Here is a 23031-nt window from a genome sequence, read left to right on the forward strand (position 1 = left end):
AAAATTTCTTCTGCTATCTCCTTCAGTACTCTGGGGTGTAATTCATCTGGACCTGGAGACTTGAATTCATTTAGGTTAGCTAAGTGTTTCCTCACTATCTTTCTGTTTATAAATATCCTGGATTCTTCTATTCCCTTAATAGGACAGTGAAGAACAGTTGATGTTACATTTCCTTTCTGAGAGAAAACAGATGCAAAATAGGAATTTAAAAGTTCAGCCTTCTCAACATCCTGTCTTACCATTTCATCATTTTCATCCTGTAAAAATCCTATAGCATCTTTGACTTTTTCTTTTGACATATCCCCAAAATCATTTATTATTGCTTTTGACATGTCTTGCAAGCCTCAATTCATTTTCAGCTTTAGTAATCTGATTTGTGCCCTGCAGGTTCTGCAGACAGCATTATATTCTTCTTTAGATATGCCTCCCTCTTTCCATTTTATAAACATTTTTTTCTTCCTTTTTAGTATGTGCTTAAGTTCTGTGTTCATCCATCCTGGTTTCCTTAAATGCTTCCTATTCTTCCCTTTTTGGAATTGTTAACAACTGTGCTTTGAGAATTTCATTTTTCAAGATTTCCCATCCTTCCTGGACATTTTTGTCTTTAAGGATATCCAGCCATTGGATCCCTCCAACTCTCTTTCTGAATCCCTGAAAATCTGCCTTTCTGAAATCTAACCTTGACGTCTGAGTCTTCACAGGTCTTCCGCCTCTAGTTATCCAAAAAATAGCATGGTCGCTACCTCCTAGGGTCCCAGCCACTTTTACCTCCTCAACCATTTCCTCCCTGTTAATAAGGATTAGATCCAAGGTAGCAGTTCCCCTTGTTTTCTCCCCTACCTTTTGGAAGATAAAGTTGTCAGCAAGAGAGGATAAGAATTTCCTTGACCTGTTAGTTTTGCCTGAGAGAGATTCCCAACAAAAGTCTGGATAGCTGAAATCTCCCATGACAGCCATGTCATATTTTTTGGAGAACTTGGCCATTTGATGCATAAAGAGTTCATCAATATCTCCAGCTTGCACAGGCGGCCTGTAGTAAATGCCTACAATGGTGTCTTTTCCATTGTTCTGTCCTTGTATTCTTACCCAAACAGTTCCCACAGAACTCCCAGTCTCTGAAGCTTCAATCTCTGTGCAGATATACGCATTTCTAACATACAATGCGACACCCCCTCCTCGTTTATCAAGTCTGTTTCTTGCAAATAAGTTGTATCCTTCTAGTCTTGTATTCCAATCATGTGTATTGTCCCACCAAGTTTCAGTGATTCCAATGACATCATATTTCTTTTCCTGTGTTAGTAGTTCCAGTTCTCCTTGTTTGTTGCCCATGCTTTGTGCATTAGTATAGAAACATTTTAGTTTGTGATTGGTTTCTCTTTCTCCAATATTTTTATTAATTAGATACTTTTGTCTTTGTTCTTCCTTTCCACTTCTAATATCAGAGTTCTCAATAGCATTTGTCAGGTGTATGGCTTTTTCTGGTCTTTTGCTTCCCTTCCCACGTTGTTCTAGTTTAAAGCTCTCCTTACAAGTGTAGCAAGGCGACTTCCAAATACATGCTTTCCAGTCTTCGTAAGGTGCACCCCATCTCTAGCAAGTAGTCCATCGTATAAGTATTTCACGCCGTGATCCAGAAATCCAAATCGTTGCTGACGGCACCATCGACGTAGCCAGTTGTTCACCTGCAGAATCTTATTCCACTTCCTTGTTCCATGGCCATCCACTGGGAGGATGGAAGAGAAGACCACCTGCGCTCCCAGTTCTTTCACTTTCTTGCCTAAGTCTTCAAAGTCTCTGCAGATGGTTTCCAGGTCGTTTCTTGCAGTGTCATTTGTCCCCACATGTAGTAGCAGGAATGGGTAGTCATCTGTAGGTCTGAAGAGTCCTGATATCCTGTCAGACACATCTTTAATTTTTGCACCTGGAAGACAGCACATTTCTCTTGAAGTTATATCCGGTCTGCAGATAGCGGCCTCTGTTCATCTCAACAGGGAATCCCCCATGACCACCACTCTCCGTTTCTTCTTCACAACATTTTTCTTTCTCCATCCAGGAGGACTCTGAAGGCGTACAAGGTTGCTGTTTGTTGGCAAAGTCTTATCCTGATGTATTTCTTCATCGTTTTCCTGCGTGAGATCCTGGTACTGGTTTCTGAGCAGTAAGGGTGCTGACTGCCTCCTGATCCTCCTGCTTCTCTGGGTCACATGTCTCCATTCCTCTGTTTCTTCAGGTGCACTTCGCATTTCTTCTCTTTCTGTAACATGAAGAGACAATTCTGCTCTGTCCAAGAACTCTTCACCTTCCTTAATGATCTTCAACGTAACTAACCTCTCTTCGAGATTTTAATAAAACAAACGAAGAAACCGAGAACAATGTCTAATAGTAAAGTTTTTATTTTATTAGATATCCAACAATATTGTATATATGTATATATGTATTTAAAATTAATGGTAAGGGGAGGCCAATGCCAAAATGAAGGCACAACCTGGGGACAGCATTAATCACTTCAATTAAAAGCACCCACAATAATATCACACAATATAAAGTGAAAGCGAAAAAAAAAATATATATATATGGATATAATATATACATATATAAAAACACATATAAAAATGCTGGTGCTAGTGTAATAAATTTATGTGTAAACATATAATACGTGTGAACGAGAAAAAACTATGAAAAAAGAATTATATATATAAAAATGCTAAAATAATTAGCTAAGTATATATTTCCGCATAATAAAGTGCAATGTGCCACAAATGTAAACAAAAACGTGTGCAAAAGAAAAAGTTTTTTTACATATATGTGAGAGCACAAACAAGGTGCTGAAATAATTTATAATAAATGAGCTGTCACAATTAAAGTGCAATGTGCCGCAATAGTAAAATAAATCAGAGCTTATAACATGTAATAAAAATTCACAAACAATTGTGGACAGTGTAAATACCTTTCAGCTGCTTCTGTCCCCAGGATGTGCCAGCCCCGACGCGCGTTTCGGCATACCTTCGTCAGGGGGTGGCAACATCCAGACAGGAAGGAGTTTAAATAGGGCAAGATAACCAATGAGAGCGGAGGAAGTGTGTAATGACGCACGCAGGCATCGTCGGTAACCAGGCAACCCCACGACGTCGGCCCACGTGTATCCCCGATCGTCGCAATGCAATGATGCGGTGAACAGGGACGCAGCCGCGGCGGGCGGGACTCCCGGAACCCGATGCCAACGTGCGTACAACACTGACCGCTGTCATTGGACATATAACACATGGTACATAGAAATATAAGGCGCTCTGTGATTGGATAGATTGGACACATGACACGTAGGTCCTGAGCGCGCATAAAATAAACAAAGAGATCACATGGTACGAAGGTCCTATTTGATATAAAAAGAACAAAGATAAATAAAAAACAAATACAAATATAATGCTCACATATATAATATATAATATATAGTGTATAACAACATATATCAAGCACCAATATATAAATAAAAAGTGGCCATATATAATTATAAATAAATATAAATATAAATAAAAATAATGATGAGTAGTAATAGATAAATAAATAAATAAATAAATAAAAATAATGATGGGTAGTAATAGATAAATAAATAAATAAATAAATAAATAAATAAAGAATATGAAAAGATAATAAAAATAAAAAAAGTAATAATAAATATAAAAGTGATAATAATGAAAAAAAAATATAAAAATGCTGCGTGATAAATAATAATAAAGGTGAGAATTAAAATAAATATAAATAATAATGGAAATAATAAATGAAAAATAATTAATGATTAATAGTGATAATATACATTATATAATCATCTTTCATAATAGTACATATTTGAAAAAATAATAATAAAAGATTTTTTTTAAACAAATAAATATTTATAAATGCATATTTAATCAAATTCATATATAAATTAATGATATATTTGAAAAAATAAATGGTATATTTGAAAAAATAAATTTATGGAACAAATAAATATTTATAGAGAGATATTAGATGCATATTTAGTCAAATTAATATATAAGTAAGTTGATGCAACAGATATTTATTCATTGTCCTTTTTCCTTTCTTTTTTCTTTTTTCTTATACTGGTATATCAGCAGAAGAATAATGGCATCGGCATCAGTCAACTCAAAGATTCCTCATAATAGATGAATAGCGCAAGGTAATTGCTGATAGAATTAGGAACTAAAAAATGACAAATAAAAATATGTATAAGCATTATAAATAATCAGTACACAATAGTAAAACCATGTGAATAAATGATCAAATAATAAATATATCACGTACCCAATAAGTAAAATAGATAATAAAAAAATATATAAAGAATATAATATATATATAAAAGATAAAAAATAAAAAGCTGGATGACTAGGTGGTCATAAAAAGGGGACAAAACTGATATTCTCATTTAAACCTGAAGGGGATGTAGTTTTAAGAGTCCATATCCATCTTGTTTCCATTTGTGCTAATTTCTGACTAATTTGGCCACCACGTATAGAGACCGGAATTGAATCTATTCCTCTTACCCGAAACTTGCTTGAATCACAATTATGGAATTGTTTAAAATGTCTCGGAATTGTTTTCAAGGCAGAAATGTCACTCTCAGTTTTTGCTCCATTGATTCCAATTACATGCTCTCTTACTCTTACTTTCAATTGTCTTGTGGTGAGACCAATATAAATCTTTGAACAAGGACATGTAGCGTAATAAATTACTGCCTTAGTCTCACAATTAATATAGTGTTTAATAGAATAATTTCTTGAGCCAGAGGAATCAGTAAACGTGTCACTTCTGTCCATATTTTGACAAGCGATACAATGACCGCATGAAAAGAGCCATTCTTTTTTGAAATCTGTGTCATAAAGGATTTCTGTTCATGCTGATAATGGCTTCTTACCAACGAGTCTCGCAAATTCCTGGAGCGACGAAAGGTAATACTTGGTTGTTTCGTTAAATAATTGGATAGGGTCTGATCAGCCAATAAAATATGCCATGATTGGCTTAAAACTTCTCTTAGTCTTTGATTAGCAGTATTATAGCTCGTAATAAAACGGACTGATGATGAGGATACAGACTTTGTTCTAGAATATAATAGATCATTTCTAGTTGAATGTTTAGCTCTATTAAATGCTTTCTTGATACATCGATTACTATAACCACGATTTAAAAACCGTATTCTGAGTTCTTCAGACCTCTTCTCAAAGTCAGTGTCACTAGAACATATTCTTCTTAGTCTCAAAAATTGACCTATAGGAATTGATCGAACAAGGGATGCCGGATGAGAGGAAGATGCATGTAAGAGAGAATTTGTTGCAGACTGTTTTCTAAAAATGTCGGTTTGGAGGATATTATTGAAATCACGTTTTACCAATACATCAAGGAATTCAATATTATTTTTATCATAATGGTGTGTTAGTCGAATATTAAAAGAATTGTTATTTAAATGAGAAATAAATAATTCTAAAGACTCAACAGAGCCCTGCCAAATAAAGAAAATGTCATCAATGTACCGTGCCCACAATAGGACACGGCACATTGAATGACAATCATCGGATGCAAAGAGGTCCCTCTCCCACAGCCCCAGGAACAGATTTGCATATGCAGGTGCATATGACGCTCCCATTGCTGTACCCTGGAGCTGCAGGTAAAAGGACCTCTTGAAAATAAAAAAATTATGTGATAAACTAAATTCCAAGATCTTTGTAATAAAATTTATCATAGAAAGAGAATAATCCGACATAGATAAAAAATATCTAGTAGCTTGTATACCATCTGAGTGTTTAATACTGGTATATAATGATTCGACATCACAAGTGACTAACAATGCATCATCATCTATGTATAGACCATCAATCTTTCTCAAAAAGTCGTTAGTATCACGTATAAAAGACGGAAGACATTCGACCAAAGGTTGGAGCTTTGATTCAATGTATTTACCCACATTTTCTAAAAAGTTGGAATTTCCCGACACAATAGGTCTACCGGGAGGCAATGTCAAATTTTTATGGATCTTTGGTAGAAGATAAAATGTGGGTATACATGGTTCCCTTATCTGTAATGCCTGACTCAATTCTTTTGTTATAGTGCCCGCACCAATAGCTTCATTCAAGATTACATTCAATTCTGATATAAAAGCTAATGAAGGATTAAATGTAAGCTTCTTATAACAGACTTTAATCTTTAATTGTCTAAAAACCTCTGTCTCATACATAGAAGAGGGCCAGATAACTATATTCCCGCCTTTATCGGCGGGTTTAATGACCACATCAGATAAATTTTTTAATTTTTCTAAACTTTTCCGCTCTTCAAAATTCAAATTTCCTTTTGAGATGTTCTGAGGAATCTTTTTAAACTCCTCGCTGACTATTTTAACAAATAGATCAATATTTGGACACGAAGAGAAAGATGGGAATTTCTTGGAGTGTGGTAAAATACATGAAGGAATCTTACCCCCCTCAGAAGATGAATGTTCATGAAATAGCTCATTCAGGGTCTGTAATGCTTCCTGCTCCGTGTCTGTTGGAAATAGATTATGTAATGTTTCTTCATGGAAATATTTTTTGAACATTAAAGTTCTCGCAAACATATATAGGTCTTTAGTAGCAGAAAAGGTATCAAAACATGCATCTGGACAAAAGGTAAGACCCTTGCCGAGGACCCTTAAATCTGTTTCAGAGAGACAATGTTCGCTCAAATTAATTACCTGAAGACGATTACTATCAGGTGATCGACCATTCCTTCTTCCATAAGGAGAATTGCGTAAATTCCGTTTACGTTTGATAGTATTCTTATATGATAAAGAGGAAGAAGCTGAAGCATCAGAATATTCACTCGTTGAGAGGACCCTTCTAGATTTTGCAACTTTTCCTCCAACAAGGACACAAGCTTTCATTTGTGGCATGTGAAGTTTGGCTTTTCCACTGGTAAGTCTGTGAACATGTAGCAAGAAATGCAGCTCACCAAATGGCTCCTGGCCTCTTCCATCTTGAGATTTCTTAAAAACGATGAAAGATGAGCCAAAATTCACACGCCGATAGGAGCGCGGTTTTCCGATTTCCTCTTTTCAGCTGCAACGGCCAAAACCCAGTGATCGTTGAGCTTGCGGAGACTCTTCACTTATCCCAGAAAGCACTGGAAATATGCAAATGATCTCCTCAAGACTCTTCCCCTGGTTTTCCGATTTCCTCTTTTCAGCTGCAACGGCCAAAACCCAGTGATCGTTGAGCTTGCGGAGACTCTTCATTTATCCCAGAAGGCACTGGGAATATGCAAATGATCTCCTCAAGACTCTTCCCCTGGTTTTCCGATTTCCTCTTTTCAGCTGCAACGGCCAAAACCCAGTGATCGTTGAGCTTGCGGAGACTCTTCACTTATCCCAGAAGGCACTGGAAATATGCAAATGATCTCCTCAAGACTCTTCCCCTGGTTTTCCGATTACCTCTTTTCAGCTGCAACGGCCAAAACCCAGTGATCGTTGAGCTTGCGGAGACTCTTCACTTATCCCAGAAGGCACTGGGAATATGCAAATGATCTCCTCAAGACTCTTCCCCTGGTTTTCATTTGCGTGTCTATCCATAACCTGCAAGTGTCATCGGCTTATTAATTCATTGGATAAACCATTCTTTTGTACCTTCTTGTTCTTCTTTGGCGGTTTAGGTATCAAACTGCCTTGCTGCTCGTCACATGCGCGTGTACTCGCTATTGCTATATCAGAAGCGCTCTTCACCATGCTGAACATGAGTGGCATGTCTTTCAATAGCGTACTCAGTGCACGTGTGTGATTGTTCTTCTTATCCAGAGAGTTTTCATTGATGCATGCATGATTTATGCTTTTTCGGCTTATGCACAGAGCGCATTTCGCCAGATCACTTTCCTCACTTATCATGCAGAGAATATATTTTAAGAAACTTTATTGATGCTCATCTTACCTGAATGTTGACTATATGACAGTGACCATTGAGCGCACATGCCGTCTTTCACTGACTGGAAATCTCTAATCTTTATTCATGATGATTGTTTAATTGCTTTCCTTAGTCTAATGACGTATATAAACTCTACACATACAATGTATAGCAGACTATTTTCCCTGAAGAAGCCACACCATTTCGTGGCGATATGTGTGGGGTCTGCACCCTCTTAATTTCCTTCAGCATATATGGCTCCATGACTCTTCTATTCTTATACCAATGGGCCTGAACCCTATTGACTCTCTTGTAGAGTTGAGCGACTTTTGGTTTTTTAGGGTCGAGTTTCGTTTCGTGAAACCCGACTTTTCCAAAAGTCGGGTCGAGCAAAATCGTCCAATTATAGGGAAAAGTCAGGGTAGTCCCGAAACACGAAACCCAATGTAAGTCAATGGGGAATAAAAGTCGGCAGTGAGAGGAGGACAGGAAACACACCTACAGTGCCCATTTGAATGCCAAAAGCATCAATTCTTCTTACTTAAGCTTGTCAACCTTAATTAACTTCATAATACAAGTTACGCACTGAAAAATGGGGGTTATTTGGCTAAAGTTGTGGGGGGGAGGGCTGGCTGAAGGTTTTCATGTGCCCTGAGCGAAAGAGCGCCCCTTTAACACATACCACAACTCATCATGCTCCGATACGGCAGAGAAATAGCGGTATAGTACAATGAAAAATACTTCACTTTTTACATCTCATGACGAGGCCCATCTATTTCTCCATACAGAATCATTGGTCCCATATAATGTTTGAAACAGTATATGATGAGCTCCACATAATGCTACAGTATATGTTGGTCCCCATGGATGAAGCTCCACTGTCTTATGGGCCCAAATAATGCTCCAAACATAATGGGCCCCATTTCTAATGCTCTAGTGTATAATGGGCCCTGTAAATGCTACTCCACTGTCTGATGTCCACCTTTGGAATGTTCCAGTGTATGGTGGGCCCCATCTATCATTCTCCAGAGTATAGTGCTCCCCAAAAATTGCTGTCCCAACATTGAAAACAATCAAATAAGTCTCCTCGCTAGGGAATCCCTGTACTTGTCTGGACTCCTCGTCGTCCCCATCTTCCATCTCACTGCACAGTATTTCAACTTTGCAAGTGCTATGATCCTGAGCAAGCAGGGGGGGCCCACTCGTTGGCGACGGCACTGGCACAGGGCCCCTGATAGTACGGTGGTGTGTCTGATGGCGGGTGGGCCGAACCTGCACTTTCATCTGCAGCTTCCTCTTTGTCACCGTGTAAGATGGAACTGTATATGGGAAGGGTAACCTGAGTTTCATCAGGGTCAGATTCAGGTAGTGTAGCGTGCGAGGGGAATGTAGTGGTCTGGGTCAATGTACCAGCAGATTCATTGAGCAGTGGCTGGGCATCAGTGCACTTGTGTCGCCCCCAGGAGTACGGTCGCCACAGTGGCATTACCTTCTTCCTAGGGAGTGTGATGTCATGCTTGGGAGCAACGAACGATCTCTCTAGCAGGTTAACTGATTGGGCGGCGTTATTCCCACGAGTCATGACCCTCCAAACAGCGTTCATGAAGGCAAAGTGTTTGTTTTACGTGGGCAGTATGGTTGCAAAGCTGAACCTTAAAGGAATGTCCAGAAGGGCACCACCAGGAGTGGAGCCTACGGTTAAATTCGACTCCACCTGGGAAACCTCAACCATGCCAGCTACAGAACAGATGCACACATTGCAAGCTTAATTCTGTTAACAAACGAGACTCCGTCATGCCCCGCGGTCCGAGTCCGGCTTACTAGAGGGACACGTGAGGCTCTGGCACATGAGATTGGCCAATAACTGGTGTGTCATGCCCTTACATGTCCGTGGCTGCATGTGCGCTACACTGAAAAGGCCAGCGTTTGTCGCTTGCAGGTGCAGATAACCCGCTGAACAACGTTAGTGATGGGGATCACTGATTACAATTATTACCCGCGAACAATGATTTCCCAGTAAGTGCAGGTCAACCGCAGTTCCGGAATTAGGCCTAACCGTCATTCCTGAAAAAATGAAAAACTTACGTGTGCAAACCACAGGTGCTGTAGCTTGCTTAACAGCTCGCCAGCCGTTCTCACGCCCAGTATGGATTACACGTGATTGCACAAAGGTGAGAAAGGGTACCGTATCCCCAGATAACATGTATGGATAGCGTACACATTCAAAATATATGTCTATACATCAGGAGGCAGGCTCAGACGGTGTTAGGCCCAGTATGGATTGCACGTGAATGCACAAAGGTTAGAAAGGGTACCGTATCCCCGGATAACATGTATGGATAGCGTACACATTCAAAATATATGTCTATACATCAGGAGGCAGGCTCAGACGGTGTTAGGCCCAGTATGGATTGCACGTGAATGCACAAAGGTTAGAAAGGGTACCGTATCCCCGGATAACATGTATGGATAGCGTACACATTCAAAATATATGTCTATACATCAGGAGGCAGGCTCAGACGGTGTTAGGCCCAGTATGGATTGCACGTGATTGCACAAAGGTTAGAAAGGGTACCGTATCCCCGGATAACATGTATGGATAGCGTACACATTCAAAATATATGTCTATACATCAGGGGGCAGGCTCAGACGGTGTTAGGCCCAGTATGGATTGCACGTGATTGCACAAAGGTTAGAAAGGGTACCGTTTCCCCGGATAACATGTATGGATAGCGTACACATTCAAAATATATGTCTATACATCAGGAGGCAGGCTCAGACGGTGTCAGGCACAGTATGGATTTGACAGCCCAGACTACACAGCGGAGGAGCAGGGAGAGGTAAAGATTGCAAATGCTGGGGCCCTGCCCAAGCAAGGGGGGTCAACTCGTGGGCGTCGGTACTGGCACTGGGCCCCTCATAGTACGGCGGTGTGTCTGACGGCGGGTGTGCACCACCACCGTCAGAGACACTTGATTGCACTATGAAGGACCCTGTGCCAGTGCCCGCGCCCAAGAGTCGGCCTACCCACCTGTCCAGGGCAACGGCACTCGCACGGTGTCGTGCGCTAGGTGGTGACCCCGGCCATGGGGGGGAGGCAGCACAGTTAGGGAGTTTTAGAAAGTGGCATATGTTGATGTTGGACATTCAGCTGATGCAAAAGGTGAAATAGGTCAAGTCCCAGGAAGAGGTGGACCAAAGCAAGCCATTTTTCTGTCACCCTATGTGTCATCAGGGGAAGGTGGGACAAAATCCTTGGAAACCCATGCGTGGTTCATTTTAATGAAGGTTAGATCATCCACATTTTGGGTTGACAGACGGTTCCTTTTTTCTGTCAGGATTGATCCAGCTGCACTGAAGACTCTTTCCGATAGCACACTTGCAGCTGGGCAAGCGAGCTCCTGTAAGGCATATTGTGCCAATTCAGGCCAGGTGTCCAGTTTAGCGGCCCAATAGTCAAAGGGGAATGACCTGTGTGGGAGAACATCGATATGGGAGAAAAAGTAGTTTGTAACCGTAGTTGACAACTGCTGTCTCCTGTCACTTTCCATCGATGCACCATTACCAGTTGTGTGAACGGTACTTGAAAAATCAGTCCACAACATTGTCATGAAACCCCTGTCTCCAACGCCACTTCTGCTGTGTGCACCACGAACACCTCTGCCAAGCTGCCCCCGGCCCGTACGGCTCGTGTGAGAATCATCACCGCTGCTGTGTGCTGGGAATGCCTCAAGCAACCAATTTACCAGAGTTGCTTGTTTATTAGCCAATATTAGGTCAAGGTTCTCCTGTGGCATGATGTTTTGTAATTTGCCTTTATAGCGTGGATCCAGGATGCTGGCCAACCAGTAGTCGTCATCGTTCATCATTTTGGCAATGCGGGGCTCCCTTTTTAGGATCTGCAAGGCATAATCTGACATGTGGGCAAATGTTCCCGGTGTCAATGATGCACTGCGAGTGCTGGTTGGAGGAGCACTTTCTGGCAAATCCACATCCCTCCAGTCACGCACAAACCCTGTACCAGACCTTGCCACGCCAACATTTTCACTTGCCCCACGAGATGCATCCTCCTCCCCTAAGTAATCCTCCTCCTCCTCTTCTTCCTCCACCTCGTCCAGGAGAGGTCCCTGAGCAGACAATGGCTGAGTGTCATCAAGGATTCCCTCCTCCTCCTCTTCCTCCTCATCAACATTGGCTGCAGAAGCCTGCTCCTTAAGGTGTGTCAAAGTTTGCATGAGCAGACGCATAAGTGGGATGCTCATGCTTAGGATGGCGTCGTCTGCACTTACCAGCCGTGTGCATTCCTCAAAGCACTGAAGGACTTTACAGAGGTCTTTCAGCTTCGACCACTGCACACCGGTCAACTCCATGTCTGCTCTCAAAGTGCCTGGCCGTGTATCCTCCCACAAATGCATTATGGTCTGCCTCTGCTCGCACAGCCGCTCCACCATGTGCAGGGTGGAGTTCCACCTTGTTGAAATGTCGATAATGAGGCGGTGGTTGGGAAGGTGGAGCAATCGCTTCAGCTTCTGCATACGAACGGAGTGTACAGGCGACCGGCGGATGTGCGCGCACAGTCTTCGCACCTTCTGGAGCAGGGCTGTTAACTCCGGATAATTTTTGAGGAAGCACTGCACCACCAGGTTCAAGGTGTGAGCCAAGCAAGGTATGTGGCTGAGTTTTGAAAGGGCTATGGCTGCCACAAAATTACGCCCGTTATCACTAACTACCTTGCCTGCCTCAAGATGTACACTGCCCAGCCATGATTCAGTTTGTCGCTGAAAGTACTCGGCCAGCACCTCGGCGGTGTGTCTGTCACCAAAACACATTATCTGCAACACTGCCTGCTGACGCTTTCCACTAGCTGCTCGATAGGGGGACACCTCGTGTGCAACAGTGGCAGCTGCAGATGGAGTGCTCGTACGACTGCGCTCTGTGGATGAGCTTTCGCTTCTGGAGGAGGAGGAGGAGGGTGGAACGCCTACAGCCAACTGTTTCCTATACCGTGGGCTAGGCAGCACTGTCCCACCACAGCTGTCCCCTGTGGACCCTGCATCCACCACATTAACCCAGTGCGCAGTGATGGACACGTAACGGCCCTGGCCATGCCGACTGGACCATGCATCAGTTGTGAGGTGCACCTTTCCGCTCACTGACTGCTTGAGTGCATGGACAATGCGGTCTTTCACATGATGGTGGAGGGCTGGGATGGCTTTGCGAGTGAAGAAGTGGCGACTGGGTAGGTCATAGCGTGGTGCTGCATAGGCTATGAGTTCGCGGAAAGCTGCGCTTTCCACCAACCGAAAGGGCATCATCTCAAACGAGATTAGTTTGGCAATGTGGGCGTTCAAACCCAGTGTACGCGGATGAGAGACTGAGTACTTTCTTGACCTACTCGAAGTGTCTGGGAGCGTGAGCTGGACTTGAGAGCTGCATATGGTGGAAGTAGCGGTGGACAGGGCGGACTGAGAGAGGGTTGATGATGGTGATGGAGTTGGTGTTCTTTCTGATGGCCTAGAATCAGTCTTTCGTTGATATAACAGTGGGATTCCCTGACTGCTGTGGCCTTGCAACGACACCTCAACATTTGCTGCTGTGCTAACCGGTGGGCTTACAGTGGGGGAAACAATGTAGCGTTGCTGACTACCTTCGTTGTGATCAGTTGCACATGTGGCACTTGAGGTTTGGTGTTGTGTCCACGCTTGCAAGTGCATGCTGGTTAAATGTCTAAGCATGCAACTGGTATTCAAATTTTTCAGATTTTTCCCTCGGCTAAAGGTCTTTGTGCACTTCTTACAGATAACCTTGGCCTGATCATGAGGATTTTGTTCAAAAAAGTGCCACACTGCACTCTTCCTACTTTGGCAGACATTTTGCGGCCTAGCACACTGTGATCTTTTGACCCTCTGGACAAGCTGTCCAGCAACTCTTTTGATGTTTGGAACCTGTCTTTGGAGTGCTCCGGGCCTGCCAGATAACAGCTGTTGCGATGTCGATGTCTGCTGTGGATGCTCCTCATCTGAGCTATTGGAAGCAGCACCCTCTTCCCCCAATGGATGTCAATCTGGGTCAACAACTGGGTCATCCATCACCCACTCTTCTATGTCATGTGCACCTTCCTCTGTGTCACCGTGTATGGTGGTATAGTGTGCGGGAAGGGGCACCTGAGTCTCATCAGGGTCAGAATCTGGCTCTGTACACTGCGAGGACAATGTAGTGCTCTGAGTGAATGTACCAGCAGAATCATCCATCAGCGGCTGTGCATCAGTGCACTCCATGTCAGATTCATCTTGGCCTGGGTAATTCACCATTTCACTTGATAATCCAGGCATGGTATGTGAAAACAGCTCCATGGAGTAATCAGTAGTATGGCCTGCGTCATCCTTCAATCTTGGTTGGGGTGAAGGACACAAGGAAAGGTGTGGTTCATGAACATGAGCCTCCAATGACGACTCAGTGCTTTTACTTTTTACAACTGAAGAAGAGGAGGCGATAGAGCTGGAGGCTGAGTCAGCAATGTAAGACAAAACTTTTTCCTGATGCTCTGGCTTTAAAAGCGGTTTGCCAACTCCTAGAAAACTAAGCGTTCGAGGCCTTATGTAGCCAGACGATGATGCAGGCTCAACACCTCCTGCATTCGATCCTATTTTGCTCTTGCCACTACCATCAGATCCACCACCAACACCATCATTACCAGCTGCCAACCCCCGCCCAATTCCACGGCCTCTTCCACCAGCCTTCCTCATTTTTGGTAGAAATGTAGACAAAATCCAACAAACTATATAGTAATGTAAAACAAGGTACAAGGTGTCTATAGGACAGGGGAGATTTTGAATTTCTGCAGACACTTGTGGACACTGGACACTTTTGGATTGTGTGAGGCCCACTGAATATCTGAGCGCTCTGTCACAGGCTCGATGGCACAGCTGTGACCAAAGTGACTAGAGGATAAGGGAGATTTTGAATATCTGCACACACTTGTGGACACTGGACACTTTTGGATTGTGTGAGGCCCACTGAATATCTGAGCGCTCTGTCACAGGCTCGATGGCACAGCTGTGACCAAAGTGACTAGAGGATAAGGGAGATTTTGAATTTCTGCACACACTTGTGGACACTGGACACTTTTGGATTGTGTGAGGCCCACTGAATATCTGAGCGCTCTGTCACAGGCTCGATGGCACAGCTGTGACAAAAGTGACGAGAGGATAAGGGAGATTTTGAATTTCTGCAGACACTTGTGGACACTGGACACTTTTGGATTGTGTGAGGCCCACTGATATCTGAGCGCTATGTGACAGGCTCGATGGCACAGCTGTGACCAAAGTGACTAGAGGATAAGGGAGATTTTGAATTTCAGCAGACACTTGTGGACACTGGACACTTTTGGATTGTGTGAGGCCCACTGATATCTGAGCGCTATGTCACAGGCTCGATGGCACAGCTGTGACAAAAGTGACTAGAGGATAAGGGAGATTTTGAATTTCAGCAGACACTTGTGGACACTGGACACTTTTGGATTGTGTGAGGCCCAATGAATATCTGAGCGCTATGTGACAGGCTCGATGGCACAGCTGTGACAAAAGTGATGAGAGGATAAGGGAGATTTTGAATTTCAGCAGACACTTGTGGACACTGGACACTTTTGGATTGTGTGAGGCCCACTGATATCTGAGCGCTATGTCACAGGCTCGATGGCACAGCTGTGACAAAAGTGACTAGAGGATAAGGGAGATTTTGAATTTCAGCAGACACTTGTGGACACTGGACACTTGTGGATTGTGTGAGGCCCAATGAATATCTGAGCGCTATGTGACAGGCTCGATGGCACAGCTGTGACAAAAGTGACGAGAGGATAAGGGAGATTTTGAATTTCTGCAGACACTTGTGGACACTGGACACTTTTGGATTGTGTGAGGCCCACTGATATCTGAGCGCTATGTCACAGGCTCGATGGCACAGCTGTGACAAAAGTGACTAGAGGATAAGTGAGATTTTGAATTTCAGCAGACACTTGTGGACACTGGACACTTTTGGATTGTGTGAGGCCCACTGAATATCTGAGCGCTCTGTCACAGGCTCGATGGCACAGCTGTGACCAAAGTGACTAGAAGATAAGGGAGATTTTGAATTTCAGCAGACACTTGTGGACACTGGACACTTTTGGATTGTGTGAGGCCCAATGAATATCTGAGCGCTATGTGACAGGCTCGATGGCACAGCTGTGACAAAAGTGACGAGAGGATAAGGGAGATTTTGAATTTCTGCAGACACTTGTGGACACTGGACACTTTTGGATTGTGTGAGGCCCAATGAATATCTGAGCGCTATGTCACAGGCTCGATGGCACAGCTGTGACAAAAGTGACGAGAGGATAAGGGAGATTTTGAATTTCTGCAGACACTTGTGGACACTGGACACTTTTGGATTGTGTGAGGCCCACTGATATCTGAGCGCTATGTGACAGGCTCGATGGCACAGCTGTGACCAAAGTGACTAGAGGATAAGGGAGATTTTGAATTTCAGCAGACACTTGTGGACACTGGACACTTTTGGATTGTGTGAGGCCCACTGATATCTGAGCGCTATGTCACAGGCTCGATGGCACAGCTGTGACAAAAGTGACTAGAGGATAAGGGAGATTTTGAATTTCAGCAGACACTTGTGGACACTGGACACTTTTGGATTGTGTGAGGCCCAATGAATATCTGAGCGCTATGTGACAGGCTCGATGGCACAGCTGTGACAAAAGTGACGAGAGGATAAGGGAGATTTTGAATTTCTGCAGACACTTGTGGACACTGGACACTTTTGGATTGTGTGAGGCCCACTGATATCTGAGCGCTATGTCACAGGCTCGATGGCACAGCTGTGACAAAAGTGACTAGAGGATAAGGGAGATTTTGAATTTCAGCAGACACTTGTGGACACTGGACACTTTTGGATTGTGTGAGGCCCAATGAATATCTGAGCGCTATGTGACAGGCTCGATGGCACAGCTGTGACAAAAGTGATGAGAGGATAAGGGAGATTTTGAATTTCAGCATACACTTGTGGACATTGGACACTTTTGGATTGTGTGAGGCCCACTGATATCTGAGCGCTATGTCACAGGCTCGATGGCACAGCTGTGACAAAAGTGACTAGAGGATAAGGGAGATTTTGAATTTCAGCAGACACTTGTGGACACTGGACACTTTTGGATTGTGTGAGGCCCACTGATATCTGAGCGCTATGTCACAGGCTCGATGGCACAGCTGTGACAAAAGTGTCTAGAGTATAAGGGAGATTTTGAATTTCAGCAGACACTTGTGGACACTGGACACTTTTGGATTGTGTGAGGCCCACTGAATATCTGAACGCTCTGTCACAGGCTCGATGGCACAGCTGTGACCAAAGTGACTAGAGGATAAGGGAGATTTTGAATTTCTGCACACACTTGTGGACACTGGACACTTATGGATTGTGTGAGGCCCACTGAATATCACAGCGCTATGTCACAGGCAGAAATTGGCTAGTGTATCACAAACTACAAGGTGTATGTAGAATTGGGCAGAATAGGAATCTCCCTAGAGTGCAGGTCTGTAAGAACGGAACATGTCCTCGTTTTATTCTCACAGAGTGACACACTGATAGCTTCACTGTGGCTGTGATAACAGCCATTACGCGGTACTGTGTGAGGAGCGTACACCGCTGTATGGTGTGAAAAAATGCACGCTCAGTACCTCAGCAGGACAAAAAAAAAAAATTGGGATTGCTTTTAAAAAAGCAGTTTGCGGAGCAGTGGGTAAACAGCAATGCAGGAATGTCAGGAAGCCTTAGAAGGCAGCCCAACAACCAACACCACTGATACACCACTATATAGCCTCCCCTTGCACTGCACACACAGTGACTGATGTGTTGTACAGGCAAAATCGCTAGCAGCAGAAGCAGTTTCTTTTTCTTCTCAGCAGGACAAAAAAAAAAATTGGGATTGCTTTTAAAAAAGCAGTTTGCAGAGCAGTGGGTAAACAGCAATGCAGGAATGTCAGGAAGCCTTAGAAGGCAGCCCAACAACCAACACCACTGATACACCACTATATAGCCTCCCCTTGCACTGCACACACAGTGACTGGTGTGTTGTACAGGCAAAATTGCTAGCAGCAGAAGCAGTTTTTGGTGTCTTCTTCCCTGCCTAACGCTCTCCCTACAAAATCAGCAGCAGCAGCAGCAGCTCTCGCTATTCTGAGATCAGCATGAGTAACATGGCGGTCGGCGTGCACGCCCTTTTATACCCCCTGTGACGCCCCACAAAGCAAGCCAATCACTTGCATGCCCTTCTGAAAGATGGTGGTGACCCGTGCCTATGTCATCACGTTGCCCACAGTGTCCGTGGATCCTGATTGGCTGAAAAAGAGCGCAAAACAAACTTTTGACACGCGACTTTGGCGCGTAAGTCGCCGACCTCGTGGCAGACGTCATACTAGGGTCGGGTTTCGTTTCATGAAACCCGACTTTGCCAAAAGTCGGGGACTTTTGAAATTTTTCGACCCGTTTCGCTCAACTCTACTCTCTTGTCTTCCACATCTTCTATATTCTTTCCATCTGTGGCTACACAAAAGACCAGTTGATCTAGCACATACGAGTTGCATGTGTACACTTTGGTACATTGTTTATTTCTTATTTCTCTGTTACTGGCTCAATGCTCAGTTATTTATATGGTGCTGTGACTAGGGTTATGTAGTCATAGAGTATGTGATATTCATGTACAAATCCTTAAAGGTATAGATAGGGCTGCATTCATGTGATTGTTCTCATTGGTATCTTACCATATTGTGTTTTGTCATTTTTTGGAGTCATTCATTTATATATTCATTGCTAAATTGGATTTAGTGTGGGTTAGTTACTGCCTGCCACATCATGGGAATAACTAGACATTTTGCCATTGTTGGGGATTTTAAATGTTTTTATCGAGTCTGTTTTGTTGTCTGTGTTTTTGTCAGTTAATAAAATTATATACCACTATCAAATTTTGGGTGCTCCCAATTTTTTGGCTTTTTTCTCTTCGTTTCTATCTCATGTTTATTAACATGCTTTTGGAGAATCCCTTCTCTCAAGTAATGCATAGTGGTGCCCTCCACATCTCATGCGTTCCAAGCACTATGTTGAGAAGTAGCTACAGAAGGGTTCATATCCGGAAATGAACATTCGTCAATAGCAAGAAAGTGATAATGGGTAGAGATGAGCGAATTTGCTCAGATTTGTTTCCGAATATGATCGGATTCGAATATTGTTTTTGCAATATTCGTCGAACACAGCCGAACGTCAATAGAGTCAATGGGAGTAGAAATTACAGTATATGTTCGGAACCAAACAAAGGACATACATTTAGCCCAAATACGACTAGAATATGGCCCTAATATGTCAAAATCAGATTAGGGGCCAAAATCTAAACAAATTCGCTCATCTCTAGTCATGGGATGTACTGCTGCAGGTATTAAAAAATAAAAATGATATTTCTTTAAAATAATACAGAATATAATTCCACAGCCACATGTCTTTACAAAATAGGACATTTTAAAAAAGCTATGTATATTTACTTGAAAAAATGGGAAAAGGGAAATGGATTTGTGCTCACCAAAAATAGTCCTGTAAGCCGGTCGTGCCTATGGATCAAATGGCTGACCACCATGTGTAGCAAATGTAAGAAGAGAAGGAAGATCCGGCACTGAAGACTTGATAAAATCCACAGGAAACTTTATTCACTTTATTCACATATTTTCATAATAAAAACATATTATATTATGAAAATATGTGAATTAAGTTTCCTGTGGATTTTATCAAGTCTTCAGTGCCGGATCTTCCTTCTCTTCTATGTATATTTACATTCCAATGTAAGCACATGCAAGAGGCCGTCGTGTTCATGTGGCGTAGGTTCAAGTCTAATATTTGGATTATTACAAGTGTGCACAAAAATAATAATTCTTGGCAATGCACATACTTTGTGTTTAAATTTCTGGGTTATGTTTATTTTTAAACTTTCTGTGACATGTAATACTTGTATTCAGGATTTTGTTTTCATAGCAATGATGATGAACAGATGAGCTCAATAGATGTCAACAGATGACAAATCCGGACTTGTCTCTCATTGTGCACATCTGGAAAGTCATTGGCTAGCAATTGTAAAGAGAGCAGTCATCAAAAGACCTTGATGATTTGCTTGCCAAGGTAAAATAACAATTGGAAAACATTGTTCAGGTAACCATAAATAGCCTCATTAATAAAATGCCAAGGTATGCAAGTTTGTGTATTTCTACACATGTGCTTGTACTTGATTTTCTTTCCATTTTTTCATCATTTGCATTTCATCAACATGTCTACTGATCCTGTGTGGGGCATCAAAATGGATTTGTATTGTTTTGACCTCAGAGGGTATCATTATCTCATAATCTGTCACTACTGCAAACTCTGGTACTGTGATGGGCCAATTCGACAATGTTTTTACATGTTAGAACTCTTAAAGGGTAACTAAACCTTTGTTGAGATATACACTGCTCAAAAAAAAGGGAACGCTTAAACAGAATATAACTCCAAGTAAATCAAACTTCTATGAAATGAAACTGTCCACTTAGGAAGCAACACTGATTGACAATCAATTTCATATGCTGTTGTGCAAATGGAATAGACAACAAATGGAAATTATTGGCAATTATCAAGACACCCTCAGTAAAGGAGTGGTTCTGCAGGTGGGGACCACAGACCACATCTCAGTACCAATGCTTTCTGGTTGATGTTTTGGTCACTTTTGAATGTTAGTTGTGCTTTCACACTAGTGGTAGCATGAGACGGACTCTACAACCCACACAAGTGGCTCAGGTAGTGCAGCTCATCCAGGATGGCACATCAATGCAAGCTATGGCAAGAAGGTTTGCTGTGTCTGTCAGTGTAGTGTCCAGGGGCTGGAGGCACTACCAAGAGACAGGCCAGTACACCAGGAGATGTGGAGGGGGCCAAAAAGTAGGGCAACAACCCCGCAGCAGGACCGCTACCTCCACCTTTGTGCAAGGAGGAACAGGAGGAGCACTGCCAGAGCCCTGCAAAATGACCTCCAGCAGGCAACAAATGTGCATGTGTCTGCACAAATGAGGATGGTATGAGGGCCCAATGTCCACAGAAGGGGGTTGTGCTCACAGCCCAACACCGTGCAGGACGCTTTGCATTTGCCACAGAACACCATGATTGGTAAATTCGCCAATGGCGCCCTGTGCTCTTCACAGATGAAAGCAGGTTCACACAGAGCACATGTGACAGACGTGACAGAGTCTGAAGACACCATGGAGAGTGATATGCTGCCTGCAACATCCTTCAGCATAACTGGTTTGGCAGTGGGTCAGCAATGGTGTGGAGTGGCATTTCTTTGGAGGGCCGCACAGCCCTCTATGTGCTTGCCAAAGGTAGCCTGACTGCCAGTAAGTACCGAGATGAGATCCTCAGACCCCTTGTGAGACCATATGCTGGTGCGGTTGGCACCAATGCAGGACAATGCCAGACCTCATGTGGCTGGAGTGTGTCATCAGTTCCTGCAAGAAGAAGGCATAGAAGCTATGGACTGGCCCGCCCATTCCCCAGACCTGAATCCGATTGAGCACATCTGGGACATCATGTCTCGCTCCATCCACCAATGTCACGTTGCACCACAGACTGTCCAGGAGTTGGCAGATGCTTTAGTCCACGTCTGGGAGGAGATTCTTCAGGAGACCATCTGCCACCTCATCAGGAGCATGCCCAGGCATTGTACAGTAGGGAGGTCATACAGGCACGTGGAGGCCACACACAATATTGAGCATCTTTTCCTTGTCATGAGAAATTTCCACTGAAGTTGGATCAGCCTGTAATTTGATTTTCCACTTTGATTTTGAGCATCAATCCAAATCCAGACCTCCATGGGATGTTCATTTTGATTTACATTACATGTTTTATTGTTCTGAACACATTCCACTATGCAATGAATAAAAAATTGCAACTGGAATATTTCATTCAGAGATATCTAGGATGTGGTATTTTAGTGTTCCCTTTATTTTTTGAGCAGTGTAAATACAGTTGTTTAAAAAAGTGTTTACCCCCTTAATGACTTCCTATTTTTTTGCATGTTTGTCACACTTAAATGTTTCAGATCACCAAAGAACTTTAGTTATTAGACAAAGATAACACAAGTAAACACAAAATACCATTTTTAAATAAAGGTCTATATTTTTAAGGGAAAAAGAAACCCAAACCTACAGGGCTCTGACTTAAAAAGTAATTGCTTAAATTAACTGTGGTTTATCACATCTTTGGAAAACTGAGTTCAAATTCCATGACCACATACTGGCCTGATTACTGCCACACCTGTCCTCAATCAAGAAATTACTTAAATAGGACCTGCCTGACAAAGTGAAATAGACTAAAAGTTCCTCAAAAGCTAAAAATCATGCAGCAAATTAAAGAAATTATGGAACAAATGACAAAACAAAGTAATTGAGGACTACTGTAAACCACAGTGAGAGCCATATCCACAAATGGAGAAAACATGGAACAGTGGGAAACCTTACCAGGAGTGGTTGGCTGACCAAAATTACCCCAAGAAAGCAGTGATGACTTATGCTCGAGGTCACAAAAGACCCAACAACTTCCAAAGAACTACAGGCCTCACTTGGTTTAGTTAAGGTCAGTGTTCGTGAATTCACCATAAGTAAAAAACTGGGCAAAAATGGACTGCAAGACAGAGTTTCAAACCAAAAATTACTGCTGAGCAATAAGAACATAAAGGCTTATCTCAGTTTTGAAAGGAAACATTTTGATGATCTCCAAGAATTTTGGAAGAATACTGTGTGGACTGACAAGACAAAAGCTGAGCTTTTTAAAGGGATATGTCCCATGAAATCTGGCGTAGAAGTATCACAGCATTTCAGAAAAGGAACACTATGCCAACAGTAAAATATAATGGTGGTAGTGTGATGGTCTGGGGCTGTTTTGCTGTTTCAGGACCTGGAAGACTTGCTGTGGTAAATGGAACCATGTAGTTTTGTTTGAAAAAAAATAATTATCTTAATCAAAATGGTGCCGGCGGCCATGCCTGCGCAGTAGCATGTATCACATT

At 42.7% G+C, this 23031-nt stretch overlaps 1 protein-coding gene across 1 annotated transcript in view; it reads right to left on the reverse strand.

Moving 5' to 3' along the window:
• Window positions 1-4068: 4068 nt before the first annotated feature.
• Window positions 4069-23031, reverse strand: part of CNTNAP4 (contactin associated protein family member 4) — a 1095419-nt gene continuing 1076456 nt past the window's right edge. Inside the window, exon 22 of the mRNA XM_073575315.1 lies at window positions 4069-4197. Within this exon, the coding sequence (XP_073431416.1) occupies window positions 4136-4197 (62 nt within the window). The 3' untranslated portion in view covers window positions 4069-4135. The remainder of the gene's footprint in view (window positions 4198-23031) is intronic.

The sequence above is a fragment of the Dendrobates tinctorius genome, unplaced genomic scaffold, assembly GCF_039654945.1.
Source record: "Dendrobates tinctorius isolate UK_male_01 unplaced genomic scaffold, ASM3965494v1 ptg000044l, whole genome shotgun sequence".
NCBI lineage: Eukaryota > Metazoa > Chordata > Amphibia > Anura > Dendrobatidae > Dendrobates > Dendrobates tinctorius.